Source organism: Semicossyphus pulcher, unplaced genomic scaffold (assembly GCF_022749685.1).
Source record: "Semicossyphus pulcher isolate SPU_LCO1_2020_fin unplaced genomic scaffold, fSemPul1.0.p SCAF_26, whole genome shotgun sequence".
In the NCBI taxonomy this organism is placed as follows: domain Eukaryota; kingdom Metazoa; phylum Chordata; class Actinopteri; order Labriformes; family Labridae; genus Semicossyphus; species Semicossyphus pulcher.
The window spans coordinates 2395206-2422075 of record NW_027211700.1 but is presented as its reverse complement, the minus strand read 5'-3'; the positions used below and the strand labels follow the sequence as shown (position 1 = coordinate 2422075).

General features: G+C 41.7%; 2 protein-coding genes across 5 annotated transcripts in view; one reads left to right on the top strand and one right to left on the bottom strand.

Moving 5' to 3' along the window:
• sgsm2 (small G protein signaling modulator 2) overlaps positions 1–13238 on the top strand; it is an 83092-nt gene extending 69854 nt beyond the window's left edge. For both annotated transcript variants that reach the window (XM_069676532.1, XM_069676531.1), the window contains 12 exons: positions 538–712; positions 2954–3018; positions 3948–4093; positions 4995–5123; positions 6228–6410; positions 8096–8482; positions 8685–8809; positions 9343–9425; positions 10111–10220; positions 10403–10499; positions 10846–11013; positions 12196–13238. In XM_069676532.1, coding sequence (XP_069532633.1) covers positions 538–712; positions 2954–3018; positions 3948–4093; positions 4995–5123; positions 6228–6410; positions 8096–8482; positions 8685–8809; positions 9343–9425; positions 10111–10220; positions 10403–10499; positions 10846–11013; positions 12196–12284 — 1757 coding nt within the window. In that variant the 3' untranslated portion in view covers positions 12285–13238. The remainder of the gene's footprint in view (positions 1–537; positions 713–2953; positions 3019–3947; positions 4094–4994; positions 5124–6227; positions 6411–8095; positions 8483–8684; positions 8810–9342; positions 9426–10110; positions 10221–10402; positions 10500–10845; positions 11014–12195) is intronic.
• Positions 13239–16729: 3491 nt separating this feature from the next.
• tpst1 (tyrosylprotein sulfotransferase 1) overlaps positions 16730–26870 on the bottom strand; it is a 48357-nt gene continuing 38216 nt past the window's right edge. Inside the window, exons 4-6 of one of the 3 annotated variants that reach the window (XM_069676723.1) lie at positions 19122–19172; positions 18496–18564; positions 16730–17217 (exon numbers count right to left, since the gene is read on the bottom strand). In XM_069676723.1, coding sequence (XP_069532824.1) covers positions 18529–18564; positions 19122–19172 — 87 coding nt within the window. In that variant the 3' untranslated portion in view covers positions 16730–17217; positions 18496–18528. The remainder of the gene's footprint in view (positions 17218–18495; positions 18565–19121; positions 19173–26870) is intronic. The other 2 variants (XM_069676724.1, XM_069676725.1) reach the window with 2 other exon arrangements.

Genomic DNA, 26870 nt, shown 5'->3' with positions numbered 1-26870 from the left:
TTGTTTTTGTTCTTTCTGAGATGATTTCTTTTGGTGTCTTGTTCTGGCTTTTGCATCCTGCACGGCCTGAGCGTCAGCCTCGTCCCTGCTCTTCTTCTCTCACTTCTTCCTCTTCTTCCTCTCTCCTCTTTATCTGGAGCACCCCTGAGCTCTGCTGCCTCCTCTGCCTCCCTTCTGAATGAGCTGAACCAGCATGGCTTCCCAGCATCCTCTCTGCCTGTCTCTCCCTCAGCACCTCCCCTCTCCTTCCCTCCCTCTCCACTTTTGGTTTCCTCTCTTCTTCGCTTGTTTTTCCAGCTCTCACATGTAACATGAGTGTAAAACTTTCCATCCATCTACTCATCTCTTGATGTCATGACGAAGAATACATGGAAAGATGTATTTATGGTTGAGCTGAGGGACCTATGTCATAATATGTAAGAACAGAGAACACAGACAGAGTGACTTAATAACAGAGCACATGAAGACATCAGCGTCCATGTCAGAGCAGTGAGACTCTCTCTGTCTGCTCACTTCTTCTCTTCTCTCTGCTTTCAGACCACGGGGACATGATGGAGATGCAGGGTTTCGGAGGCAGCCCGTCATCGTGGCAGCAGGCCGAAGCCACCGCTCATGAGCCGCTCTGTCAGTCGTGCACCACGGCCGGCACCAACGCGTCGTTCGACCTCCAGGCGGGCTGCACCTGCATACACAACCCATCAGACATCCACACGTACGTCCTCTTTAACCTCCGGAAAATGTTGAAATGTGCAGCAACGTATCTTGTTTTTTATTTAAAAATATGAAGTGAATAAAAACACTTCAGTATGCATAATATTGCACTTTTGCTGATATTTTCCAACTCTTTCTTTCAAATAGACTATAACAATATATAAACACATTCCTTCCGTCTAATAGCAGAGACCTTCCAGTCTGTCCTGTCGTGAAATTAACATTTTATCACATTAAATACTTTTAATGTGAAGATGGCCGACATGCAGATGTAAGATGCGACATGCACGCTGTTTTGATCTAAACACATCAATCCAAGTACCTCGATATCATCTCTGTTTTGTGCTGTTATCACAGCTCCAGTTTAAACTCTGGCATCGTCAATATTTCCTTCATTTAAAATCTATTTTATCATTGCGTAGTTTAGGAGCAGTTTCAAGTCACGAAGGAGGTTTTGAGGGAGGTTAAATAATGACTTTAGATTAAAAGTGGTGGCATGAAGAGAATCTACACGAGCGTAAAGGACAGTGTCGTCTGCATAGAGATGGAGATCGCAGTATTGTTGATATAAATTGAACTACCTTTGTTAGAGGGAGAAAAAGAGGACCTGTATTGGATCATCTGAATAGTTCACGGCTGGTATCATGTTGTGAGCATAATTAATGTTGTCTTATTGGCCGGTCATTTCAGGAGCAACAGAGGATCATATTTTACAATAAAAAGCCTTTATCGGTCAGTGGATGACGTGTTAATATTATCATACATCTGCAGTAATCAAAGCACGTTTACATCAATCTCTGAATGATTTGTTACAGCACGTTTGAAGCGTCAGATTTATTAAAGTCGAGCAACAATGAGCAACAACTAAAACAGCTGACTGTGATCAATTCAGTTAAACCCAACACATCAGTTTGAATCTCAGTCTTCAGGAATATCCATCTATATTAACAATGATGTCATGTTACACCAGTCACCCGATTTCCCTGTATGCAGACGACACAACTCTGTTCCTCACATTAAAGACACGTCTGTAAATTCTGTTCTTTGTTGTTATGAAATAAATTTCACCAAGTCAGATCTTCTAATTCTATTAGAAAAGTTTATTCTCATCTCATATCCCCATCGTTGAACATTCAAAGTACCTTAGAGTTAAAAAAATGTATATATTTATTTGATATTTTCATATGATTTTGTTTTATATTATATTTGATTTTTTTATATTATATTACTTTTATTCTTTTCTATTTTATTTTGTTTTATATAATTTTTATGTTTATTTTATAATATATTTATACTGAGCTTTTTACAAACCTCTTTTGCACTGTGGTTGTGGTTGGATCTTTTAGTGTCTCATTTGTACGTTTAAGTCTGGTTTAGAAACTTATTTTAGTATATTTATGTTTACATGTTTTTATGTTCAGTGTTAGATGTGACGTCTTAAAGTCGAGGTGAAATGAAAAATGTAATTTTAATCCTTTTAGATCACATCCCCGGTAATATTGTGCATCTATTTGACAATATAGGCCCAAAAAAAATACAGAAAATCCATTTCTTTGTATTCTTATATCAAAATCCGAACATTTTTTCTTCCGGTAAAACTAAATTTCATGCGTGCTTACGTAAGTTAGCACCAAACAATCTGCAACATTTAGCCGCAGAGCACCAAGAACGCTCGGTCAGTTAGCTAGCTGCTGCGCTGTGGAGAACGTCTGTCTACGCCCACTTCTCAATGATCAAATCAAATCCCTCTAATGATACGTCCTGCCTGCACGTCCTGCTTCACTCGGAAATACGTCACGATACGGAAGCTAGATACTCTCGAGATGCAGTTTCAGCTCAACTTTAACTGTGATTGAAGCTGCTGTGACCGTGTGATTTCCTGTAAAGGATTAATAAAGTATCAATCAATCAACATTTTCTCCACCTTAGATTCATCATTTGAATTGTATGTTGATAGGATGCCACCATCACAAACTTTAGAAGAAGTAAAATTAGCGTAGCCGTGGAGACGGCTGTGAGTGTTGCTGCCACGTGGTAATTATGGAGCCTTATTGGGTCTAATCAGGGCTTTTCACTGAATTCTAAAGAGCCACGGAGGCAGCATCTAGTCCAGCTCTGCATCAGAGAAAATACATTAGGACGTTCAGCTTTCAGATGTGTTGGTGATTTTTTCGTTAAAAGCTAATATTTAAAAAAAAATCAGTTGCTTGGCAGTAATGGTTGATTTCTTTCTCTCCCACAGAGTTCCTCTTAAGATGCTCTGCCAGAACATGAAGAGGCAGATCGTCTCCAGAGCCTTTTATGGATGTAAGTACATCATGTCCCTCTGCACACTGTTCATACTGTCTTATCTTATATATTCTTACGAACAACAGCAGCTCCCCTTGTGTTTGGTTATTATTGTCTTAGAAAACTGTAGCAACATTTTACTGGCTTCCAGATGAGAACTATAGATTTTAAATCAGTTCAAGTAATTAAGATATTCTGTCCGGCTTAATGCAGCAGCAGCTGTGGCCTGGCAGAGTAATAGGTTTGCAAACTTTAATGAAATATTCCTCTGCATTCGTCACACATGATAAATATACATATACAGTGGTTAGTGTTGTTACCTCACAGCTAGAAGGTTCCTGGTTCAGACGTAGTGGGCCTTTCTGTGTGGAGTCTGCATGTTCTCCCCGTGCATGCGTGGGTTCCCTCCAGGTACTCCAGCTTCCTCCCACAGTCCAGAGACATGCTCGTTAGGTTCTTGGTGACTCTGAATCGTCCATAGGTGTGAATGTGAGCGTGAAAGGTTGTCTGTCTCTATGTGTCAGCCCTGTGATTGACAGGAGGTCAGTCCAGGTGTAACCCTGCCTCTCGCCCAGTGACAGATAGGCTCCAGTATAATAATTTGTGACCTTTTTCATTTCTCTCATCAGCGAGCCGTGCATGCACGCTTCGGCTTTGCACATTAGACTCAGTGTATTATATGTTAAACCCAATAGTTTTATTTGTTGTTTCTTACCTTAACATTGTTATTTTTGTAACTCCATATTCTAATTTAACTGCTACACTTTCTGTATATATGAAATCAACTGAATATAAAATGTAACATGTTGAACATCATGTAATAGATGCCCTGATAAAGGTTAAATATTCCAGTTTTATCATATCGATCGCTCAGGATGGAGGGAGTTGTTTGTTCTGTCTTGTACTGAAGCTTGGTGTCACCTGTCTGTGTCTCACCTCTCCATCAGGGCTGGCCTACTGTCGACACCTGTCCACCGTGCGGACTCACCTGTCAGCTCTGGTCAACCACAACATCGTCCCTCCAGACAGACCGTGCGAGGCGTCCGGGGGCCTCAGCAAGGAGGTGTGGAGCAAGTACCAGAAGGACTGTAAGGTGGGTGCGGAGCAGAGAGGACCGTACAGCAGCTCAGAAATAATCGTTATCTACCTACTTCATCATCTGACACCCGTCTCCCTCCTTCACCTGCAGGCCAGTGAATTAATAAGCCGAAAATCACAGCAGATTGCTCAGTCATCATTGAGTCATCGCTGGTATTGATCAAGCTCAGAGATAAATCCTGGTCTTTTTGTGCTGAGTGGATGATGAGATGTTAATCTCAACAATATTTCATGAAGTGAGATAAGCTGACGCAGCCTGTGGGGAAAGTTTAGTGAAGTTATGAGGAGCAAAGATTTCTGTGCAGACATTTAGACCTTCATAGGGACATAATCTTTATAGCATGTTTTTGGCAGCTGCAGTCGCTGCCTCTGATTGTGTGGAGCTGTTTAATGTTAAACAAACTTTTAATATAGCTTTAATTTAGAACTTTATAACAGAGTTTCAGTTTAATATGTTTCTGTTACTCTCTCCTCCCGTCGTATCAAACAGATCCTCCTTCTCTGTAGGTGTAGAAGTCAGAGAACATGCGCTCTTCCTGTAGTCTCCACCTCTCTCCTCCACTCTAATGAAAATTTAATGAGTTTCAGTGAGATGAAGGCTCATTACAGAGTGCACTATGATACCACCGCAGCTATTAAAGTAGCCATGTAATCATTCATCAGCTCCAATGAAGTCGTCATTACTAATTCACACTCTATTCATATCTGTGTCCTTTATCTTCTGCACTTATCCATGTCGTCCTCCGTGCGGATCACAGTCCCTCTTTCTCGTCTTCCATTATTGATGCGCTTCCTCTTCCTCTTGTTCTTCTCGCCGCTCGCAGCAGACGTCTTCTTCCCGTCGTATTTCTCTTTGGTTTATGTTCCTTAAAACATGTTTGTCTCTGTTTGTGTAGAACTATAAGGAGCTGGAGCTGCTGCGGCTGGTTTATTATGGCGGCGTGCAGCACGACATCAGGAAGGAGGTGTGGCCTTTTCTGTTGGGACACTACAAGTTCGGCATGGGCAAGAAGGACATGAGCCAGGTAAAGAAGTCGACTCGCTCAACTTTATTTATATAGCACCTTACACACAACGCAGTCGATCCAGAGTGCTTCACATTTAAAAACGGGGAAAACAAAAACACAAGAGGAGAAAAAGCACAAAACATTCCACAGTTTTGGAGCTGCGACAGAGAAAGCCCTGTCCCAATAACACTCCGACAGCGTGGGACAGACAGACGTCTCTGGTCAGAGGATCTGAGTTTTCTGGCAGATAAGGAGACAGGAGTTCTGTGATGTATGAAGGGGCAAGACCACACACAGAGATGCACACTGTCTTAATTTGTCTCGGTACTTTTAAACCCCGCCCAATGTGTTTCACATATTTTCAGGTCTGAATTCCTGATAGATTGGGATAAATCCAATAGATGCTTCTCTGGCAGCCACAGAACAGGCTGTACTGGTTGGGCCAGATTAAAGTGTGTCCACTAAATGTTCTTGTTTTTGCCTCAAACAGGCTCAGATTTCTTCTTCTAAGTGTATGACAACATCACAGAAAGGATCCCGACAGAGACAGACCTTTTTGTTACAGAGGAAGATGCTTTTTTTAACCACAAACAGACGTTATATCTCTCTCTTCAAAGCCACCAGACTCCATCAACAAAAACAGTAATTTTTATCAGTTTTACACTGCCACAGAGTATGGAAGTTGCCGTTCTACTACTGTGATTTTTGTTTTTCTAATAGCTTGATAACCAAAAATGGTGTTGGACCCAAAATTAACTAATCCAAAATTAACCGTTTATAACACCAGTAAAACAACTAATTGATCTAGAAAGACCAGCAGCCTTCCTGTTAAATTGCTGTTTTTTTGAATGGAGTCTGGTAGCTGCAGTTTCTGCTTAAAGAATGGAGCTTGTATTTTAAAAAAGGTCTATCTCTTTAGGTAACCTTTCTGAAATGTTGTTAGACACTTAGAATAACAATCTAAGCCTGTCAGGAAAAGAAAATGGATGTGCTTTGATCTGGCACATTTTCTGTGTACTGCCTGAAGCCAAGTCATTTAGACCCCTAAACATGTAGCATAACGCCCTGTTTTAAAAATACCGTAATTCACCTTTAATATGGGATGTCCTTCTTCCTGTGTAGATCGATGTGAAGATCAGTGAGCGCTACCAGCAGGTGATGAGGGAGTGGAAGGCGTGTGAGGTGATCGTCAAACAGAGGGAGAAGGAGATGCAGTCGGCCATCTTTGCCAAGCTCTCGTCAGGCAGCAGCATCGACAGCCACGTCCTGCGACTCGTTCATAGAGACTCAACGCTCAGCAATGAGGTGAAGAAGCCCGACACAAGACGACATTTATTCATCCAACATCACACTCCTTATTAGACTTTGCATTATAGAGATTTGTTTCTGTAGACTCAGACTTAATATAATGAACATCACTCGATGCTGTCATTAACATTCTTCAGGTGTGCATTATATGAATTATATAATGTTGCATTTCTGATCATTTCACTTTTCTTAATTCCAAAAAGCATGTTTTTGCTTGATATATTTCTTCATAACACTGTTCTTTACATTTCACGTTCATCTGCAAAGGAAGGGTGAGTTATTTTTTTTCAAAAATAACTGGAAAAAGCAAAAATTACACCAGAATATAAGCAACTAGTTGAAAAGGTAGTGGTAGCACAGCGAGATGACCACCCAGTGACCAATCCCGTCTTTTGTCTGCAACATTCGGTTCATGACCAAATTGTAAATTGTTATTTCATTAAAAAAGTGAAGCACTGTTAGGCATAAGTAAGACAGTGTTTCTTGACCTAACCTGGCTAAGGTATTCATGCTCAGCTTCTCCAAAGAAGATTGGTTTGGGTTATATCAGACCTGAGAGCTGTGTGTGAGAGTTAAAGCTCCTGTGAAGAACTTTCAGTTTGTGTCAGTTTTGGCGCCCCCTGTGGACAAAGAAGTACCTATTATCTCTTTTCTGATCTTGTCCTGTGCACGTGTAAGTTGTGTTGTCTGGTATAAAATCCCCTCTTGCTTTCTTTTAACATTTAAACATCACTCATCGAGAATCTTTGCCCTGAAAAATGTAAACAAAGGCTGCTCGTCTGACACCTACCCCGCGGCAGCAGTTACATTCAAAATATCTATAAAGAAATAATCAGTATTGTCATTATTGGTCTTACTTGCTTTTGCAGGTCATAGAGATGCTTCACTATTCATTTCATAAACACCAAAAAACTCCTCACATGAGCTTTAATCAAGAAAAGTCATCCCTTTGAAACAAGAAAATGGGCGTTCCCCAAGGTTCAGTCCTCGGTCCTCTGCTTTTTATTCTGTTTATAAATGACTAGTTTGTCCTGAGGCCAGATTCCAGCTTTATGCAAAAGATAGTCATTTATGCATCAGCTGTGCCCCTAGCAAAGCAGCTGAAGTCCTAACTGCATACCATGATAAGGTCCACCACAAGCTAATTCATCTTTATACAGTCAGTCACTGAAAATTAGGGACAAAAAGCTTCTCCAGTGGCATCACTGTGGCGTCACATAATAACAAGAATTAAATCTACTTAGTTTTGAGAGCTTTACTCATTTACATTTTTAGATCAGTTCTCAGGGTTAGGGTTAGTATAATTATTAGTTAGTTAATATTTCAACAGTTTATAAAACCTACTCACACTTGTCCAAAGATAAGACCGTACAAGAGTAGCTAGGTGAATGTACAAAAGCTAAATTTGGACAATCATCTTCCTCCATAAAAGGCCGTCGACTCTGGAAAACATTAGCAACTAAAATCAATTAATTTAAGATATAAATCTTTAAAAAAATAGCAAGTGCTAAAAGCATTGTTAGCTTATTATACTTTAAACTTCTCAGGTGTGTTAAAGTTGTTTTTGTGTGTTTTTAATGGTGTTTCTTTATCTGTATATTTTATTTCACTGTACATGTTAAAGCCCTACTTCGGCTACAAACTCTGTGCAGCACATCAGTTCAAGTTCCATCCACTTTCAGGTGTTTATGTCGGTGGATGAGCCGGACGCGGGGAGCCAGGAGACCCCCAGTGGAGAGGACAGTACCCCCACCATGACCACCCTGGTTCCCCCTGCAGCCCTCCCCCAAGAGGAGCGCCCTCTGGTGGAGTTTGACTCCCCGGACTCGGGTCTCCCCTCCTCCAGAAACTACTCAGTGACCTCTGCTCATTCCCAGATCCTGTCCAGCATAGACGACGGGCAGAGTACGGAGGAGGAAGGGGGGGGCGGGGATGAGGGCAGGACTCCAGGTGTGCTTGGGGGGCGCGAGGAGTCTCTGACTGAGGACAGGCTGTGCAGTCAGCTGGACAAACTGGTGACCAATGGAGCAGCTGCAGAGGGGATCTTACCTTCACTCTCCTCATATACAGTATGTGGATATGTCTCTTTACTCACTCTGACTCAGCAGAAAGCTTGGGAAACATGAGGTTAAGCCAGCTTGAGTTTTGAGAGTTTGATATGAACCAAAGTATCAGATGGACAGACTCAAGTTGCTCCCTGTCAAACACATAAAAATGACTCTGATTTAAACTTCTTCACACACTGATATTCGTAGCGATTCCTTCCCGCAGATCGAGCTGTTGGACACCGTCGCCCTGAACCTCCACAGGATAGACAAAGACGTGCAGCGCTGCGACCGCAACTATTATTACTTCACCACAGCTAACCTGGAGAAACTACGAAACATCATGTGCAGGTACGAGGAAGGAGCGTTGAGATCCTTAACTTAAAGCTTTGAACACTGGATCAAATCACAGCGACATATTATCTGCAAATATGGGCCTGATATGAGTTTATCACAGATATTTCAGTATTAGCGTATATTTTTTAGAACATGTTCTCATGCAGAAAATATTGCTTGGGGTGATTTAAAAATGGTATCATCACGTTATTTGCTCAAACTTCAGTTTATAATCCTCTCAGCGTTTTCTGCAGCTCGAGAATTGGTTGACAAATACGACGGAGTACTAGTGTATTATTGAAATCTGAGATTACGAGAATAAAGTCGTAATTTTAGGTTCTTGTTAGCCTATATGTTATCATGAAAGGGGAAGTCTATTTTCATTCCAGCTCAAACATTAACTATATCGGCCACCATGTAAATAATCAATAAACGTTCCCCCTCTTAAATCAGTCACAGTCTGAGAATCAGTGTCAGTTTTGTAATGTGTGCTGTGACAGGTGTCACTTGTAGTTTCAAACCTTGAAATGTCTTCTTCTTGCCTGCAGCTACGTGTGGGAGCATTTAGAGATCGGCTACGTTCAGGGCATGTGTGACCTGCTCGCTCCCCTCATGGTCATCCTGGATGATGGTGAGAACAAGGAATCATCATAAACACGTGGATCTCCAGACTTTAACTGTTGTAAAGATCACACATAAAAACTAAAAAGCCCCAGTAGCTGTTACAGAACTGAGCAAATAAGCTCCAGTAGATAATAATAATCCCTGAAGGAAAAGTGTTCCTGATCAAAATACGTCCTCTAAATGTTTTTTTTCCACTAACAGGTTCAGATTATTATTCTAAGTGTCAGTCAACCTGTGTGACCTTTGTTTTAACGTGAAACATCCATTAAATTGCTCTCTTGGAAGCCACCAGACTCCACTGACAAATACTGTAACTTTACCTCACAGATCAAGGGAGTGGCTGACCTCACTCTGCCTAATTTGGTTAGTTAGTTTGCGTTACTGTTTGACTTTAGTGTTTTAAATAGTACAGATCCAACACATTAATTGTGCGATACATTATAACACAAAAAACTAGCCAGTAAAGGCAGCGGTGGATAATGATGTGTTCTTTTATGTTAAATCACTGTTTTTGTCAATGGAGTCTGGTGGCTTTAAAGAGAGAGATTGATTTTGTACCTGTTAGTCAAAAGCAACAAATAAACAATTTCAATTTGTTGCATCATCATGTGCCTGTTTTAGTGCTGTCGTAACTGCATGACCTTATGTTCTTCCTCTGTGTGTGTGTGTGTGTGTGTGTGTGTGTGTGTCAGAGTGCCTGGCGTACAGCTGTTTCACTCAGCTAATGAAGAGGATGAGTCAGAACTTCCCGAATGGTGGAGCCATGGACACACACTTTGCCAACATGAGGTCACTCATCCAGGTGACGGATAACTCTTAGTTAATTTGTGTGTGTGTGTGTGTGTGTGTGTGTGTGTGTGTGTGTGTGTGTGTGTGTGTGTGTGTGTGTGTGTGTGTGTGTGTGTGTGTGTGTGTGTGTGTGTGTGTGCGTGTGTGTGCGGATGTGTGTGTCATTGACTCTCTCTGCTCTCTCTCTGATGTCAGATCCTGGACTCGGAGCTGTTTGAACTGATGCAGCAGAATGGAGATTACACTCACTTCTATTTCTGTTACCGCTGGTTCCTGCTGGACTTCAAGAGAGGTGAACACATCCTTTACTCTCACTGACCTACAGGAGATTTTCAAACTCATTCATGTGTCTGCTTTAAAGCTGTATTTAGTCATAGACTACTGGGGGCCTAAAGACTTCTGATAACACTCACAGTGTTGGCAGTTTTTCCAGACTAGACCACACTAGATCACACACTACTTATTAGAAGTAGACCACTGTGATATTGAAAGTTGGGACAGCAGTTTAGTGTGTTGTTTAAATGTGTTTTGTGTGTGTGTGTGTGTGTGTGTGTGTGTGTGTGTGTGTGTGTGTGTGTGTGTGTGTGTGTGTGTGTGTGTGTGTGTGTGTGTGTGTGTGTGTGTGTGTGTGTGCGCAGAGCTCCTGTACGAGGACGTGTTCGCGGTGTGGGAGGTGATCTGGGTCGCTCCCAGGATTTCCTCGAAGCACTTTGTCCTGTTTCTGGCCTTGGCTCTGGTCACAGTTTACCGTGAGATCATCATGGACAACAACATGGACTTCACTGACATTATCAAGTTCTTCAATGGTAAGAGACACACACATGCTGTACGTGTGGATTCATCATTTCTCAACCAACATATACAGTTTGTAGTAACGTGTAGGAAGTAATGATAAGACACAAAACTGTGAAGAAAAGTATAAATAAATGGCTGAAATCGTTAAAATATAAATTATGGATAAATACAGTAGTTAAAATAATGGATTAATCGTTAAAATATTTTGCTAAAAGTATACAAAAATGTTTTAAATATTGATATTGGTAGCTAAAAGAAATATATGAATTATTAAAATAGCTAAAAGGATGGGATCAGGGGTTGAACAGTAAGCTGAAATTATAGATAAATGTCTGATTTTGTAAAATGCGAAATATGGATAGATGGTTGAAATTGTTAGCAAAAAGATGGATACACTTTTAGAATTGTAAGCTGAAAGTAAAGGCTAGATATATAGTTGAAATTGTTAGCTAAAATTATGGATAAGTGGTTAAGAGGGTTAGCTAAATGTTGTAATAAATGTTTAGCTAAAATGAATAGTAAATATGTATGTATAAATAGTTGAAAATGTTAGCTAAAAGTTTAGATGCATTTTGCAAAAAGCGAAGCTAAAAATATTTGATAGATTTTTGTTAGCTTAAAGTAGGGATGAATGCTTGAAGAGGTTAGCTTAAGGTAATATATACATAGATAGAATCTGTAAATAATTAGATAGTAGTATGACTACGTGGTTGATATCTTTAGCCAGAAGTCTGGATAGATGTTTAAAATTGTTAGCTAAAATTAATGTATACATGGTTGCAATTGTTAGCTAAAAAGAAATGGCTAAACCGTTGAAATCGTTAGCTAAAAAGAAGAGATACACTGTTAGAATTGTAAGCTGAAAGTATAGATATATGGATGAAAATGTTAGATGAAATTAATGTATAAATAGTTGAAGTTGTTAACTAATATATTGCAAAGTGAAGCTAGAAAAATATTGGATAAATTGGATGTTTGTTAGCTTAAAGTAGGGATGAATGCTAGTGAATAAATTGTTGATTACTTTAGCCAGAAGTATGGATAAATGGGTGAACAGTAAGCTAAAATTATAGATATATGTTTGATATTGTAAAGTGCATAATATGGATAGATGGTCGAAATTGTTAGCTAAAATAAACCTATATATAAGTTACGCTTTTTTGTGATTCTTTTATTGTGTTTCTAATCCACAGAGATGGCCGAGCGTCATGACGTCCAACATATCCTGAAGATAGCGCGTGAGCTGGTGCACAAAGTCCAGTCTCTGATGGACAACAAGTGACTCTAGAGGAGGAGGAGGAGGAGGAGGAGGAGGAGGAGGAATGTGAGGATGCAGAGGGAGAGAGTATCAACAGGACACTCTTCTCTTCCTCTCATCCCTCCGAGACTCAGAGTGTTTCCTGGCCTCCACCTACCCGGAGCAGGTCCAGGGAGTCCAGGTCTCCTCCCTGCCCAGAAGAGCGGGGCAGGAGTGCTGCTGAGGGGGCCCGGCTCTGGAGCTCAGCCTCCATCTGTTTACATTTACCTTCACATGGAATGCCCATGGTGTCCGTCCAGACATGTGGATTTGTCTGCATGCTTGTGAGTTTGATCACACTGTGAACGCATTCTTGAGTCTCCCCAGTCTTACAGAGCTTGTGTGCGTGCATGAAAACACACACACACACACACACATTTACACACACAGCATTAGCTCTATCAATACTGCAGTTTTCTAGAGTGTCACCCTTTTCCTGACTCTGAACCAGAACATGTTGATGCCTGTCAGGAAGCGTTGTCAGTGTTCCTCCGTGCAGTACCAGCGGAGGCCACTAGAGTGCAGGATTTACACACAGAGGAGCAGAAGACTAAGCCACGAAGAAGTTTTCATTAGTGACCAAATGGACTGTGCCAACTACCTTTTCATGAGTGTTTTCTACAACAAGCATGTGTGTTTTTAACCCCTTGTTCCCCCTCGTCTTTCTTTTTCATTATCACACAAATGTTGCCTTTATCAGTGACAGCCCGAGGTACTGAGTTGCACTTTTTGTGAGGGTTTCCTTCATGGTGCCTGTGAAGAATGCCAGGGTTTGTGGTGTTTTGAGGCGCCACAAGAGGCCAACCTGCTGAGAAATTCAGACTGAATTGCAGCCATTTTTCCTGAGCATGTTTGTCGGTGGTTAAGACATGTTGAATCGTCGTTCTAACACAGAAGAAACAGCACAACAGAACAGACACAAGCACACAGGCCGTCCTCTTAAATATAACTTGAGCATCTCTGTTTTGTACCATGATTTCAGTTAAGGGCCGCAGCGTCCACTGAGGTCGTGTCCATGGGAATATTTCTAGAAACATTTTTAAGGTTTTAGGTTTTTAAGGCTGATTTCTATTAGAATAAATAACTTAGACTAAAGGGATTTAGTATAATCAAACTCCTTTTTATGATAGAGTTTTAGGGCCAAGGCACCGAAAGAATTGAGAGGAGGAAGAAGTATTTTAATTTGCATTTTTAAAAAAACATTGAGGGCGCTGCTTACGCTCAGTTGGTAGAGCAGACGCTCCTACCCTAAGGCTACCCCTCACTCTCTACTCGCCATATTTACTGTCTCTCTTCAGCGGTCCTATAAATATAAAAAAAAAGAAAAGGAAGTTGCGCTGGATTAGCTCAGCGGCTAAATCCTGCAACCAGCGTGCAGAGGCGCAGTCCTCGAAGCGCCGGCCCCAGGCTCAACTCTCATACTGATACTGCCTTAAAATACACACACAATTCTTCTTCGTAGGATAAAGTCGGTGTTGCTTTAAGATTTGTTGAAAATAATAGAAACATTGAAGCCTTGAATCCATGTTTTACTTTGAAAGTAGAGTCAAACATGCTCACTGATCAGGAAAAGTGGCTCCAATCCTGCCTGAGTCCAGCGTCTGAAGTTAATCGTGCTTGTCCGGGGTCGATCTTTGGTCCCAGTTTTTAGAGATGAAGCTGCTTTTGATGCCAAACTCTCTCCAGTGTTCAGCGAGTCAGTATTTAATGGTCGTGGGCTTCACAGTTACAGCACAGAGTCCATTCATGTTTGTACCTGAAGGGAAATTTTTGATACTGTTTCCGATCCCGCTCATCAGTGTGACCCTTTATCTCCTCGCCTCCTTAAAATGTCCGACACGGCTGCATCTGATTGGTCGTCCAGCACGGACCTGCACCTGTGATCCAAGTGCCAAGAGTCTTCCCCAATCCTGAAGTGTACTGTAGTGATCCGGCTCTCTTCATTCGCTAGTTTGATTCCAGGAACGGGCGGAGGTGTGGATGTATCTCTCTCGCTGCGGCCTCTTCCCCTTCCCCACATCCTGCCGCCATGTTGCCGGAGGAGGAGGAGGGACGGCGGCGGCGGCGGGGAAACCAGGGGGCTATAGCCGAGCTTCTTCTTCCAATCAGGACATTGTGTACCAAAGCCTTGAAACAGCCCCCTCTGTGGCATGACGACAATGTGCAATTTCATACTGCATCTTGAAGACTGACTGTTTACTATGTGTGTAAAATATTTTTGAAACTTGTGATTCTTTAACTACTGTGCAATTTCTGTCGTTTGAGAAAACCCATTAAAGTCTATATTGCTGTAAATAGGAAACGGAAAGCCCAATATTTCTATGAAGACAGTCGGAGCATAAATATAAATATAACTTATTTTGAGATCTATTTTTTATGTTGGTTTTAGCAGCACTATAGTCGGAGGTGTAAACTGTGCAGAGATGCAGAATGTGTGCAGACGTTGTTACACGTTGACTGTTAAGTGTTCTTTCTTCAATGTTGTGCACTGAAATTTCTATTTATTTAGAGAGCCGATGATTGCATTGCTGAATATGTATTGGTAAGGATGTATCATTTGCCTTGAATGTAATGTATTATTAAATAACAGTTTGTTCATTAGCCGGCCGCTCTGCCTCCTTTTTTTACTTGTGCAATGTTTTATGACTTAATAATGACTTAATTGCATTTGTCCGCTCTGTTTATAATCATTCTTTTAAATTACACCAGCAGACGGCTTTAAAGCTGCTTTAATCATTATTTTAATAAAGGTTCAAATTAATTTGTGATAAAATAGCTGCAGTTTCCTTTAACTCTTTGGAGCTTTTTAGCATCTTTCAGCTAAATGTTCAGGTTTTTTTTGCAGTTTCTATTTTGTTTCTCTCATCAGCATCTGTTTCAGCTACAGGCTGCTTCTTTAATTTAGCAAAACACATCTCTAAAATCCTTTTTGTTCATGTGGCAATTCATATAAAATCAATGCTAAAGGCCTGCGTCATTCGTGCAAGTCGAATTTTACCTTAAGCAACGAATTGTGTCATGCTGTGTCATAAAAGCAGATCAGCATTGAGATTCTCCTGACGCATGTGATTGCATCAGAATGGGTCAAACCAAACTCCATTCAAAAAACAAGCGTTTAAAAAGTTGTTGCTGTCTTGTGGAGAGACATGACAAAGCATGTCTTTTTATTTTTAACGATTCTGCATGTCGATGTAGTTATTTCGGCATCCTTTTGACCTGGTTATCACAATTCATTCACATGAAAATCTGTTGGGTTTATAGCGCAGCAAAAAGGTTTCTTTGGTTTAAGTCTCATTGGGGGACTGTAGATTAAAAATAAACCGAATGCATCAAGATCACTGAAATTACTTGACTCGCTATAATCAGATCTTTTTACTTCCTGTTCCTGCTGTAGAACACGACATCATCAAGCTCACATTTTCTATACAAAGCATTAATAAAACCTAAGTCTACATAAGGTTTCTATTAAACACATTTTTTAATTTCTTATTATCCTGCCCCTTCTTTCTTTGATTCATCTAGGAGTCAGTTAGTATTTAAAATGTTCCAAAGATGGCCGTTTCCCTGAGTCCAGCAAAACACCTTAAATCTGGTTTAACAGTCTAAATTCAGTCTTAAAGTCTAAAACAGTCTTAGATTCTCCTGACGTCCTCAGGTTGCTGGTTACACCAAACTCCATTTAAAAAACAAGCATTTTAAAAGATTTTTGCTTGTCTTGCCTTCTGAACAGGTTCGACAAAGCATTAATTGAGACTTTTACAAACTTAAATCATCATGTAATCATTTGGGCGTCCTTTAGACTAGTTTATTGTGATTAAATCTCAGTAACATCTGTTTATTTTGGGTTGATAGCGCTGTAGTAAGACAGATTTCAGCCCACGTGTGACTTGCTAGATACAGTGAAACTGCTACTCAGAGAGACAGATGGACAGGCGCTCCACAGCTGAAACAGAGCGGCAGTAGTTGGTGTCTATCAAAGAAATCCTGGTACTGATCCGAGCTAACAGCTCATCACACTGGACACTGGTCAGCCTCAAGGAGCTGGAAGCAGCAGGAGAGTTCATCCAGACAAAGTTCAGGAGGAGGAGGGGAGATTCACCAAGCTAAAATATTGGACTTTTATGAATCAGATTTTATACAAAGATGACAAAAATAATTATCTTGTTGCTCTCTTCCTGCAAAATGTGTAGAAGAAACTTTACTTGTCAATGTAGAGAATAACAGCATTTCTTACCAACATCCAAACGTATTTACTTTAAAAGATCGGCAAGCTGTTTGTCTCATCAGGAGCTTCTGCTCACTGCAAAAACTTGGACTAATATTTCAAATTGCACTGAATTGTTTAGTTATTTCTCCCTTAGCTGTGGTCACAACTGGTTGAGAAGTGACATTAATCCTTCTTTAAAAAGAACAGAGACAGACGACAGGTGTAGAAAAAGCATCGTTTATCACGGTTGATACTTCAAACTGATCAGTACCCATGACATTGCACAATACAAAGGCATGAAAAAAAGTAACATTAAAATAGGTATTGCATCTTCCAAAAGCTAATTTTCCATTCATAAATACTTCTTGCGATTTTCGGTTCACTGCAGTTTCTTACAACAGAATCACAGAGTTTTTTTCTCTACGTAGCCAGAAATCATTTCTAAAAGATCGATGAGCGTGATGTGACACGAAAATAACAATCAGCAGACATTCTGTGGGTGTGAGAAGTATTAGTATTATGTTTCTGTACAGTACAACATCCAAGGCCAAGAGTTCTCCGCTGACGAGGAGTGGTAGCAGCCCGCAGGAGGAGGTGCTGATGGTGAGGTCACGGTCCTACTGTGGTCACGTGACCTCTGAAAGGTGCCGACGCCCGACAGATGGTGAGATGATGTTCATGATTTTCTGTTCTGCTGCACCGAGTCCTGTTCTGAGACATGAAGATTTCAGGGTTAGAATAAGAGCAGATTCAATGAAGCTAGAGCTAGCAGTCAGTTAGCTTAGCTTAGCTTAAAGACTTGAAACAAATGGGAATAGCTAGCAGGGCTCTGTCGAAAGGTAAAGATGTCCAGCCTCCAGCACGAAATCAAACTCATTGATCCAAATTTGTCTACTTTTGAGATATTTTTCTAATCAGTGTTGCTAACTGTTTTACCATGAAAGTAGCTAGCATTAGCTCCAAAAGTTGCTAGAAGTCATCAGATGACGTCATATGCTAATTTGCATATTGGTGACATCATCACCTATTCATTTGCATAACGCTCAGTGGTTGTGAGCACATTTGTTCCTGCCTGCTGCCCCAGGCCAGCCCCACCCCGCCCACCCCTGACTGCCTGCACAGTGCTGCCGCGCACAGGACAAGAGGAGAGAGAGCAACTCGGAGCTGTTGGAAGAGGAGCCGGGAACTGCGATCACTCTGAGCAGCATATCTGGGAATGAATTACAATATAATGTATTTCACTGGCCTGAAAACGTTCACTCTAGTCTTTTTTTTTCTTTTTTAAGTCGCTAAATCTAGCGAGGAAGTCGCAAAATTGACAACACTGTTTTTTATTGTCATTGCTGAAATCCTCACTATCGAAATGTGCCATTTGAAAAAAAAAGGATTGTAGTTCTAAACAAGAAAGAAAAAGTTTCTTATATGTTGAACAACTCTTATATGTTGACAGTGCTGCAGTCAAACTTTGTGTGACTGTTGGTCAAACATCATGAAATAATTCAAGATGCCGCCTCCACGTCTGGGAAACTGATGCAAGTCTTATTTTTGACATTATTTTAGACTTGATAGTAACTGATTATTGTTACACAAAAATATCAACATCTTGATCGAGAGGGAAATAACTCTTAGCTGTACTTGTGCTATGAACAAGGTTGAACGTTTTCGCTCAAACTTAATAAAGTTTATTTCTAAATTTAGAAACTCAAGACAAAAAACAATCTTGGCTTTTAGTCTGACATAAACTGATGGGCGGCAACAAATCCAAGGGGCTAAAATTAACCGTAACATCTCTCGTTATGGTTTATAAAAGCTCGTTTTTCAAGCCACCGAGAAATTCAAAACCAAATCACCAGTCTGGAGAAGCCAGATTACTTTCTGTACGCTGAGGTGTTACAAGAATTTCATGATGAATTAAAATCGTCGACCAAAAACCAAGCTCATCCTGAGTTTTCTATTTAACATCCTGTTGTTTATGAAGTGCATCTGTACCTGTGTGTTGTGGTGACGGCACTCCCTCTGCTCCTAACTGGGGTTTGGTCCCTCTGCAGACTTCTGAATCTGTGAGACAAAACAGACGAGCAGAAGTTACAGGAAGAGTTAAAATCCCACAACATGCAGCTTAAAGCAGCAAGACGATGCCCACAGTCAGCTGACACACCAACTCTTAAAGACAGGACATGATTTTCGCAGAATTTGATGAACAAAGAGGCTGATTGAGTGGATAAAAAAGGTTTGATGAGCAAATCAAAAGCAAAAGGTGCATCTCTAAAACATGGAGAAAGTAAGATGCAGGTACGTCTAACTACCAGAGGAGGGCAGACGTGCTCTTCAGCCAGCATCGGGCTCTCGAACCGAGACACAACAGGACAACACAAAGAGACCGACAAACAAAAAAACAACTAAAGACCAAAAACATGAAGCTGAGACCAGAAAACAACAAAAGGCTGCGATACATGGCGAGAAACTCAAGTCAAACACAAGAGATGAGGAACTGAGGCGAGATCGTTGGCTGAGCGGCAGATGATTGAACTCAAAATCAGACACTAAAAAGAAGCCGAGTTTGGAAATCAAATGAAGAAGAAAAAGCTCAGCAACAGGCAGGAATGTTACTGTACCTGTGATTGTTCTTTTAGGAAATCTGGGAGCTGAAATTCACCTTTAAAGACCTGGAAAAACAAAGGACCAGGTTTAGTGGTCATTGAATCTGCATGAACTCAATATTTGGATCACCAGGTTGATTAACGGGACCATTAGATTACTTTGTAAAAATTCTTATTAAATCACTAAATCAATGAGATTAAAGCTGAATTTTAGGTGTGCAAAAGCGTGATTATCGCTTAACTCTGACCTATAAAATCCACCTCAGTGTGTATTGAACTGGGGAGGGGCCTTACAGCGAAATTATGACTCCCTCATGAATTATCACTCTTCTTTAAGGGTTCCTTCTGTGTTCATTGTTCACAAGGTTTTTAACGTAGGCCGAATTATTCGCAGAAGTCTCCTCCTCTTCAAAAGAAAAGTACCCGCTGATAAAAACCAGAAAAAAACAGAATAAAGCAGTTTAGTGTTAAAAATCAGTGTTTCTTTAACGGCCTTTGGCAGGGCTGCAGGGGCTGTGAGCTGAGCTGCGGCTAACATTAGCTAAGCTTGTTTCTCTCATAACTTCATCTGACATCTGATGGCATAAACCCTTAATCTGGTTAAATTACATAATAAAATAATGTGTTAAAAATCAGGATAAAGCTCAGAGGTTCTCTGATACTCAACAGAACAACAGGATGTCAGGAGGGGCTGCAAGCTAAGCTGCTGCGGCTACAACTACAGCTCAGTTTTTAGGTTAAGATTACGTCTGTATTCATTGTTCACAGGGTTTTTACATGAGCAGAATTATTCGCAGAAGTCTCCTCCTCTTCAACAGAAAAAGACATGTCGCACACTGAATGAAGGCGTTTAGCATTAAAAATCTGCATTTCTTTAACAACCTTTGGCAGGGCTTTGGGATGAGCCAACATTAGCTCACCTTGTTTCTCTCCTAACTTCCTGACATCTGATGCCTAAAACTCTTAATCAAGTTAAATGATTTAATAAAAAATGAGTTAAAAATCAGGATAAAAATCAGAGGTTCTCCGATACTCTGTGAACAATAAACACTGGTGTAATCCTAACCCAAAAACTAAGCTAACATTGTTAGCCACAGCTTAGCTTGCAGCCCCTCCTGACATCCTGTTTCAAAGTTTTTAACATGAGCCAAATTATTTGCATTCGTCTCCTCCTCTTCAAAAGAAAAGCACCTGTTGATAAAAACCAGTAAAACACTGAATAAAGCAGGTTTGTGTTAAAATCAGTGTTTCTTTAATGCTCTTTGGCAGGGCCACAAACTGAGCTTAGGCTAACATTAGCTCATCTCGCTTTTATCACAACTTCCAGACATCTGATAAGTAAATCTCTTATTTGGTTTAAAGACTGAGTCACAAAAGATCCTAAAATTGAAGGTGAATCTGAAGGTGACATGTCTGTTGTGTCACTACGTTACAAAAACAAGGTGGAAATCTTCTAAAAGAGGGAGGCTGCTCGACGCATGCCAGATATTTCGTGCTCTGCTACTGGTGCCAAGTTCCCTCCCAGGGGGGCTGACATGGAACGAGGCTGAGAGGTGCAAAGAGACGCTGAGCAGGAAAACGGATGGATAAGAGGAGAAGGAGGAGGAGGAGGAGGTAGAGGGCCGTTAAAAACAAGGGTCAAATCAGAGGGAGGAGGAGGGAAGGTCAGTAACCTACAGGACATTCCCGTGTGTCAACTAAGCAACACACTCTCCCTCTCCTGCTGGCCTCGGACACACACTGTGGACACATAACCCTCCTTCAGGATTATCACTAACGTGTCTTACTTCCACAGACTCTGACGATATCTACACAGGAAGTCACCTCCCTCATGCTGAATGAAAACAATGGCGTAGCACAAGCTCTGTCAGACGGAGATAAAGGAGGATGTGGAGGGAAGATTTGGCTGCGAGTCACAGCAGAAACATATCAGGAAACATGAAACAGGAGCAGGCAGCTGCAGTGAGGCGTGCAGGTGCTGCACACCACCAGGGGGCAGCAGTGAGACATAGAAAGATAACTGCACTGAGCTCCTTTTCCTCTGTAGTTCTTTCCATCACACTCAAACAACTGGATCAAATCAGATGCATCATTTTATTTGTTTGTTTGCAACAATTGTTTAACCCGTAAAAAGGAAGTGGAATGTAGTTTATATTCTCAGGGAGAGTTAAATCGTTTCATATTTAAATAATTTGTTGTCTTTTTCTTTCCTACATGCAGATTTTTTTGGAGATTTAACTTGTGCAAGATGCTTTAAAATTTTGCATACTCTTTAACCAGATTGGGTGGCCATCCCTGTGTGTGTGTAAAACACTTATAAACCCCGAATCTGATTCTAATTTATTAATAGTGTCTTCATTCAACCATTCACTAACAGAAAAATGTCGAATCGTTACTTGGAAACTCTATTTTTAGGCAATTCTTCCAAAATGCAAAAGTGAAATTGTGAGAAAGAGACTGTTTAACTGCTTTGACATATGCTGCAACCGAGCTAGCATCCCTAGCTAACAGGCTCTGGTCCTACAGTAGTAACCTGGGAAGCATCCAGCCCTCACGAAACGGAATCAAAGTACTGGTGCGCGAACACAATGTTGTGTAAGACGTGTTAAGAAAGAGTACAGCTTTCTTTATGTGACAGAGGCACTATTGAGTGAGTCAAACCTCAGACACACCCACGAAAGGTGAGAAAACATGTGTCACAGCTGCTGGGAAATGTATTCTTTAACCTGGGAACCAAAGCTCGAGCTGTTTCCGACTGAACGTGCCCCTGGACTTCAGAGAAATGATGAGCTACCTTTGTTTCATGAGAATTTCTTTGGTTGGGTCAACGACAATAAGAAAGAATGAAATTTGACAGCTTAACACCTAAAACTAGAAGGTAAAAGGCAGCTGATGGACAAACTGTACTTTTGAAGCTTTTCAATGAACTAAATAAACAACTCTACGCGTGCTTTGGCTCAAGTTCGTTTGCAGTTCTAGATCCAGCATCATTGACAAGCAAACATTACATACATTCAGTAAAAAAGCAGGTTAAGTTTAGTATGCTGCATCTGATGTTTAGTCTGGTGGTTTCTCGTTGGTTGTTTCGCTGCTGCTGCTGCTTTGACTTCCCCTCGCTGTCACCACGAACCACATCTACACCCCAAACATCCCAGACATCAAAAAAAGCCACAGACGAACAGAAGATCTGAGCAGCACAGAGGGGCAAAGATCACCTAAAGACACAGTCATGATATTAGTCTCCAAAAGTCGTACGACTGAGTGTTTTATTTTAGTCAATAACAGGTTTCCATACATGAAGCCAATAGACAAAACATGTCAGGTTGAGTTACTGTAAGCAGATAATCAATGGACCTGGACCTCCACAGTGAGTCAGGAGCCGGTCAAACATCCTGCCCCCCCCTTCACTGATTAAAACTTCCCCACAACACAGAACTCATTCTTTAATCCCTTCGTGCCTTCATGCATGCTTGCGTGTTGGCCTGAAGTCGACACAGGGCCAGAAACTGAACCGAATCTCAAATTATTTCCAACACCAGAGACAGAGAGGCGAGCGCATGTTTCTGATTTCCTCCTGGGTGCCATTTTGAAGTTTTGCTTCAGAGGCTGCGGGCCAGACTGCGCCGAGCCGGGCCAAGCCTGCTGCTCAGACAGAGACGGGAGAATCAGAGCAGAACGACGGTTGTGTGCTAGCTTACACGCTCGGGGTATAAATCCATGTGGAGTGTGATTGGGAAATGTACAGGAGAGGCTGATGTGTCTGCTCTGCACGCTACAGATCAATCCGTCCTTCAGAGAGAGGACACACGGAGATGGAGGGTCAGACTGCACGTCTGCATGACGGGATCGCTGCAGTAACATGATTCAGGCTGCTCGTGTCCAGCAGACTCTGACCTCAGGGTCCATTACCTCTGAAGGATCTGTTAAAATGCTCATGAAAGGAGGAATATTCATACAGAGGAGGATTTACAGCCTCTGAGTCTGATAAAACAAGTAGAAACAGCTCCGTGCTTCGATAGACGTCTGACTGCCAATACAAGCTCCGTCCCCGATCAGCTGACTGGAGATGATACTTAAAGGGGAATTCTGGTGTTGTTACACTTGGGCGTAACTTTTTGGAGGCTACATGACTAAGAAGGTACAGAAGTGTTGGAATTGCTCCAGTAGATTGCTTCAGCTGGCAGCTACAACACAAAGTGAAACGGCTGCAACTGAATCTTTAAGGGCAAATATGCTAATCCACAAAGGTCCACTAACAGTTCTTGTTGTTTCCACTGACAGGCTCAGATTGTTATTCTAAGTGTCTGACAACATTACAGAAAGGATCCCTGCAGAGACAGACCTTTGTGTTACAGAGGAAGATGACTTTTTTAACCCATAAACAGCCGTTACATTACTCTATCGTAGCCACCAGACTCCATTGAAAAAAACAGTAATTTTACCTCACAGAAAACTGGAGCTGCTTCTGACTCGACCGGTTAGTTTGTCTTATGTGATTGTGTTCTGTTGGATTCATGCCAACCGTTAACAGGACCAAAGTCAAAGACAGACACAAACAAACTTACTGGTTGAGGCAGCGATAGACCAGCAACTCATAGACTGTGTAAAAAGATGGCCGACATAACCGCTCCCTAAAAGTGAAGCCAAACCCTCTCTGTCGCCCCCTGCTGACTGGCTGCAGTATAGCTCATAAAGCCCGCCTCCTCCATGTTAACAGATGGGACATGAGTCAAACTATAAAATCAAAATACACATCAAATATATTTTTCTCAAACATGGTTTCTGTCATTATAGTTAGTTCTTATCATGCTGATTTATGTCCAAGTGTTCATTTTTCTGACAAGGTTACTTTTAATTAATTATTCGATGCTATAAAAATTATGATTGACAGCTCTGTTGACAAATACGGCCCCTGCAGCCGATCTGTTCTGGATTAGCAGAGTAGCGGACGAACGGCGAGAGGAGACGTAACTAAAACGGCCGCTTCACCCGCCGATCTCTACTGCACAGACTCTGGATCCATATGACGTCACCATCGCAACATGGCAGCGCCTATCATAGGGGCTGTTTTGGCATCAATTCTGTACAATAGCAGCAGATGGAGACGTGTTGTCCATCTATATTTCTATATCTATCTAAATTCTTTGAAGTAAAAATACTGTTTTTATCAGTGGAGTCTGGTGGCTTTGAAGAGAGCGATGTAACGGCTGCCTCTGATTTTAAAGAATCATCTTCCTCTGTAACAAAAAGGTCTCTCTGTATCTCTGTCGGGATCCTTTCTGTCATGTTGTCACACACTTAGAATAACAATCTGAGCCTGTCGGTGGAAACAACAAGAACTTTTAGTGGACGCACTTTAAGATTTTGTTGCAGCCATCACAGCTAAAGCAATCTATTGGAGTAAAGTCAAAACCAAACTGCTTCTCAGAACAGCCACATTAAACTGCAGTATTGTATCTGCATCAACCAGAGGATCCCCAGGAGTATCAGGATCAGATGTTGTGAGCAGAAACCCTGAAAAGCTGCAGCTGCGCCCCTCAGCAGAGCCGGCCCGAGCCCAGCCGGGGAGGGACCAGCACAGCCGGGTCAGCCAAGGTGCCTGCTGGTACAAGCAGCAGGTCAGTCCAGCGTGGTGGAGCCAAAGTAAACCCAGCAGTGGTTCAGCCTCAGTATTGTGGCGGGAGCTCCCTGTGACTAAGCCCCCCGGGCCCGGGGGGTTAAATGTGGTAACAGCCCAGTGAGTTTGAAAAGCTGCCACGATCGGCGGGGGAGAATGTCTCCGCTACTTCCACCCGGGCTGGATGGAAACGTTCCAGGGATTCTGTTACCTCAAACAAAATGCTTTTATCCGAACCGCACACTGGGGCTCTTCAGGAGACGGGGGGTGTGCAGGGGGGTCCACGACCAGGGCTGCACCGAGATTCAAAAACAAAACTATCAGGAGGAGTTGGAGGATACGAAGTCGTTACATTCGACCGCTTTCAAACATCAGTGTGGAGATTTTTTGAGTGGAAAAACTTCTCACTCATTTTCACTTCCTAATCTCCTTCTGAAGGATTTTTACCAGTGCCTAAATGCACTCAATAGAAACACAAGAAAACCAATGTAAGGTACTGTAGCTCCTACGACTGACTTAAAACATTGCTTTCTGGACAGAAATGTGTCTGTAGCCAACAAGTATGGAAACTACAGAGCAATAAAAGTCACTATTGAACGTTATTTTTGGATCGAACACTTCCTGATACGATAATACATGTGTATTTTGTTTCGCTGCTTCTGCTTGCTTTCAGACAACAGTTAGGGGAAACAAACAAATGGAAAAGAAATGCTTCAGAAAAGTATAAAAGTCCAAACTAGGTTAAAGAAAAACCCTGTCGAGCACCACCGGAACATTTATAAGTCTTTGGTTTTAAAAATGACCAAAAGGTTTAGTAGACAAACCCCTCACAGTAAGCTATCAGAGTGTGTGTGCTGCTACAAAAGCTAATGGCCCATAAGTGTAGCCTATAACCAGTGCTGATAACTGGACTGACATTACAGAAGCTTCTGGGGAACTGGAGGCAGCAAACACCACACAGCACCTCACCATTTGTTCTTTTAATGCTTAAAGTATTCCCAAGATGTCCATCCAACGTACATCCCACTTCTTCCCAAATCTTTCTCTAAGAAATCTGTTGTGTCGTACCGTCGACACGATGAATCATGCAAATGTTGAGAACAGCAGGGGACGACGTTTAGAACAGCCTCTCTTTCATGGTGGTGCATTTGGTCCAGCGCCAAAAGTGATGAAGTAGCTGCTTTTCTAAACTCCTCCATCTATTCTCTTCATCTTATCTTGGGTGGGGTCACTGTGCAAGCATGCTGTGGGAGCTATTCCAGACATCCCACTTCCCAGCTATGTTTTCCAGCTCTTCCAAGGGGGATCTCGATCTTTCCAGGCCAGATGAGATAAACGATCCCTCCAGTGCGTCCTTGGTCTACCACAGGGTTCTACACGAAACCACCTCAGCTGGCTGCTTTCAACGCCTTCAAAGCTTTTTATTAAATGTGTTTGACGCAGATCCGTTGGTTCAACTAGGCTGAAGATGCTGAAAGACGATCCACAATCATCCAAAGAAAACACCTTTTTTTAAGCCTATTGAAGCCTCAAGCTCCTCTATCCATCTACAGACCTGACATGGCTACAGCCTTAAAAAACTGATCGATTGATTGGGCCGTGAGAAGTTCAGGAAGGTCCAACAAACACAAATCAAAAGAGAGTCTAGAATCGGCTACCTGGACGTCATAGGTTAATATCTGGTGGACTCATTTCAAGTCTTGATCTGAGCTAAAGGATGAAGACACACGGATCAATAAACGCTTCATGTGTGGTCTTCATTAATAAATCTTTCAGCCACTTTCTCCTTCCCGTTCTCGTCCAGCTCATTGTTTCATGAATACGAGTCTCTGCTGAGGTCTGAGAGCCGAAGAGCGCCATCGTGGCCGCGCACAGACGACAGGCCCGGATCAATACGCTCGGATTAGTCTGCACATCATTAACCGTCCTCTCATCAACATGAAAGAAAAGGTTCAGCCAACATGAAGAACTGTGCAGACATTGGTTTTCATCTCTCTACTAACTCATCTTATTATTGTTACTGTGCAGGAACTGAGAACTTATTGATCCCAATATCCATTTCTCACCAGGGATCAGAACAACTGCAAAGCCACTTAAAAGCTATTGATTGCGGCTTCGGGAGCTCGATGAGCCTCATTTACAGCGAG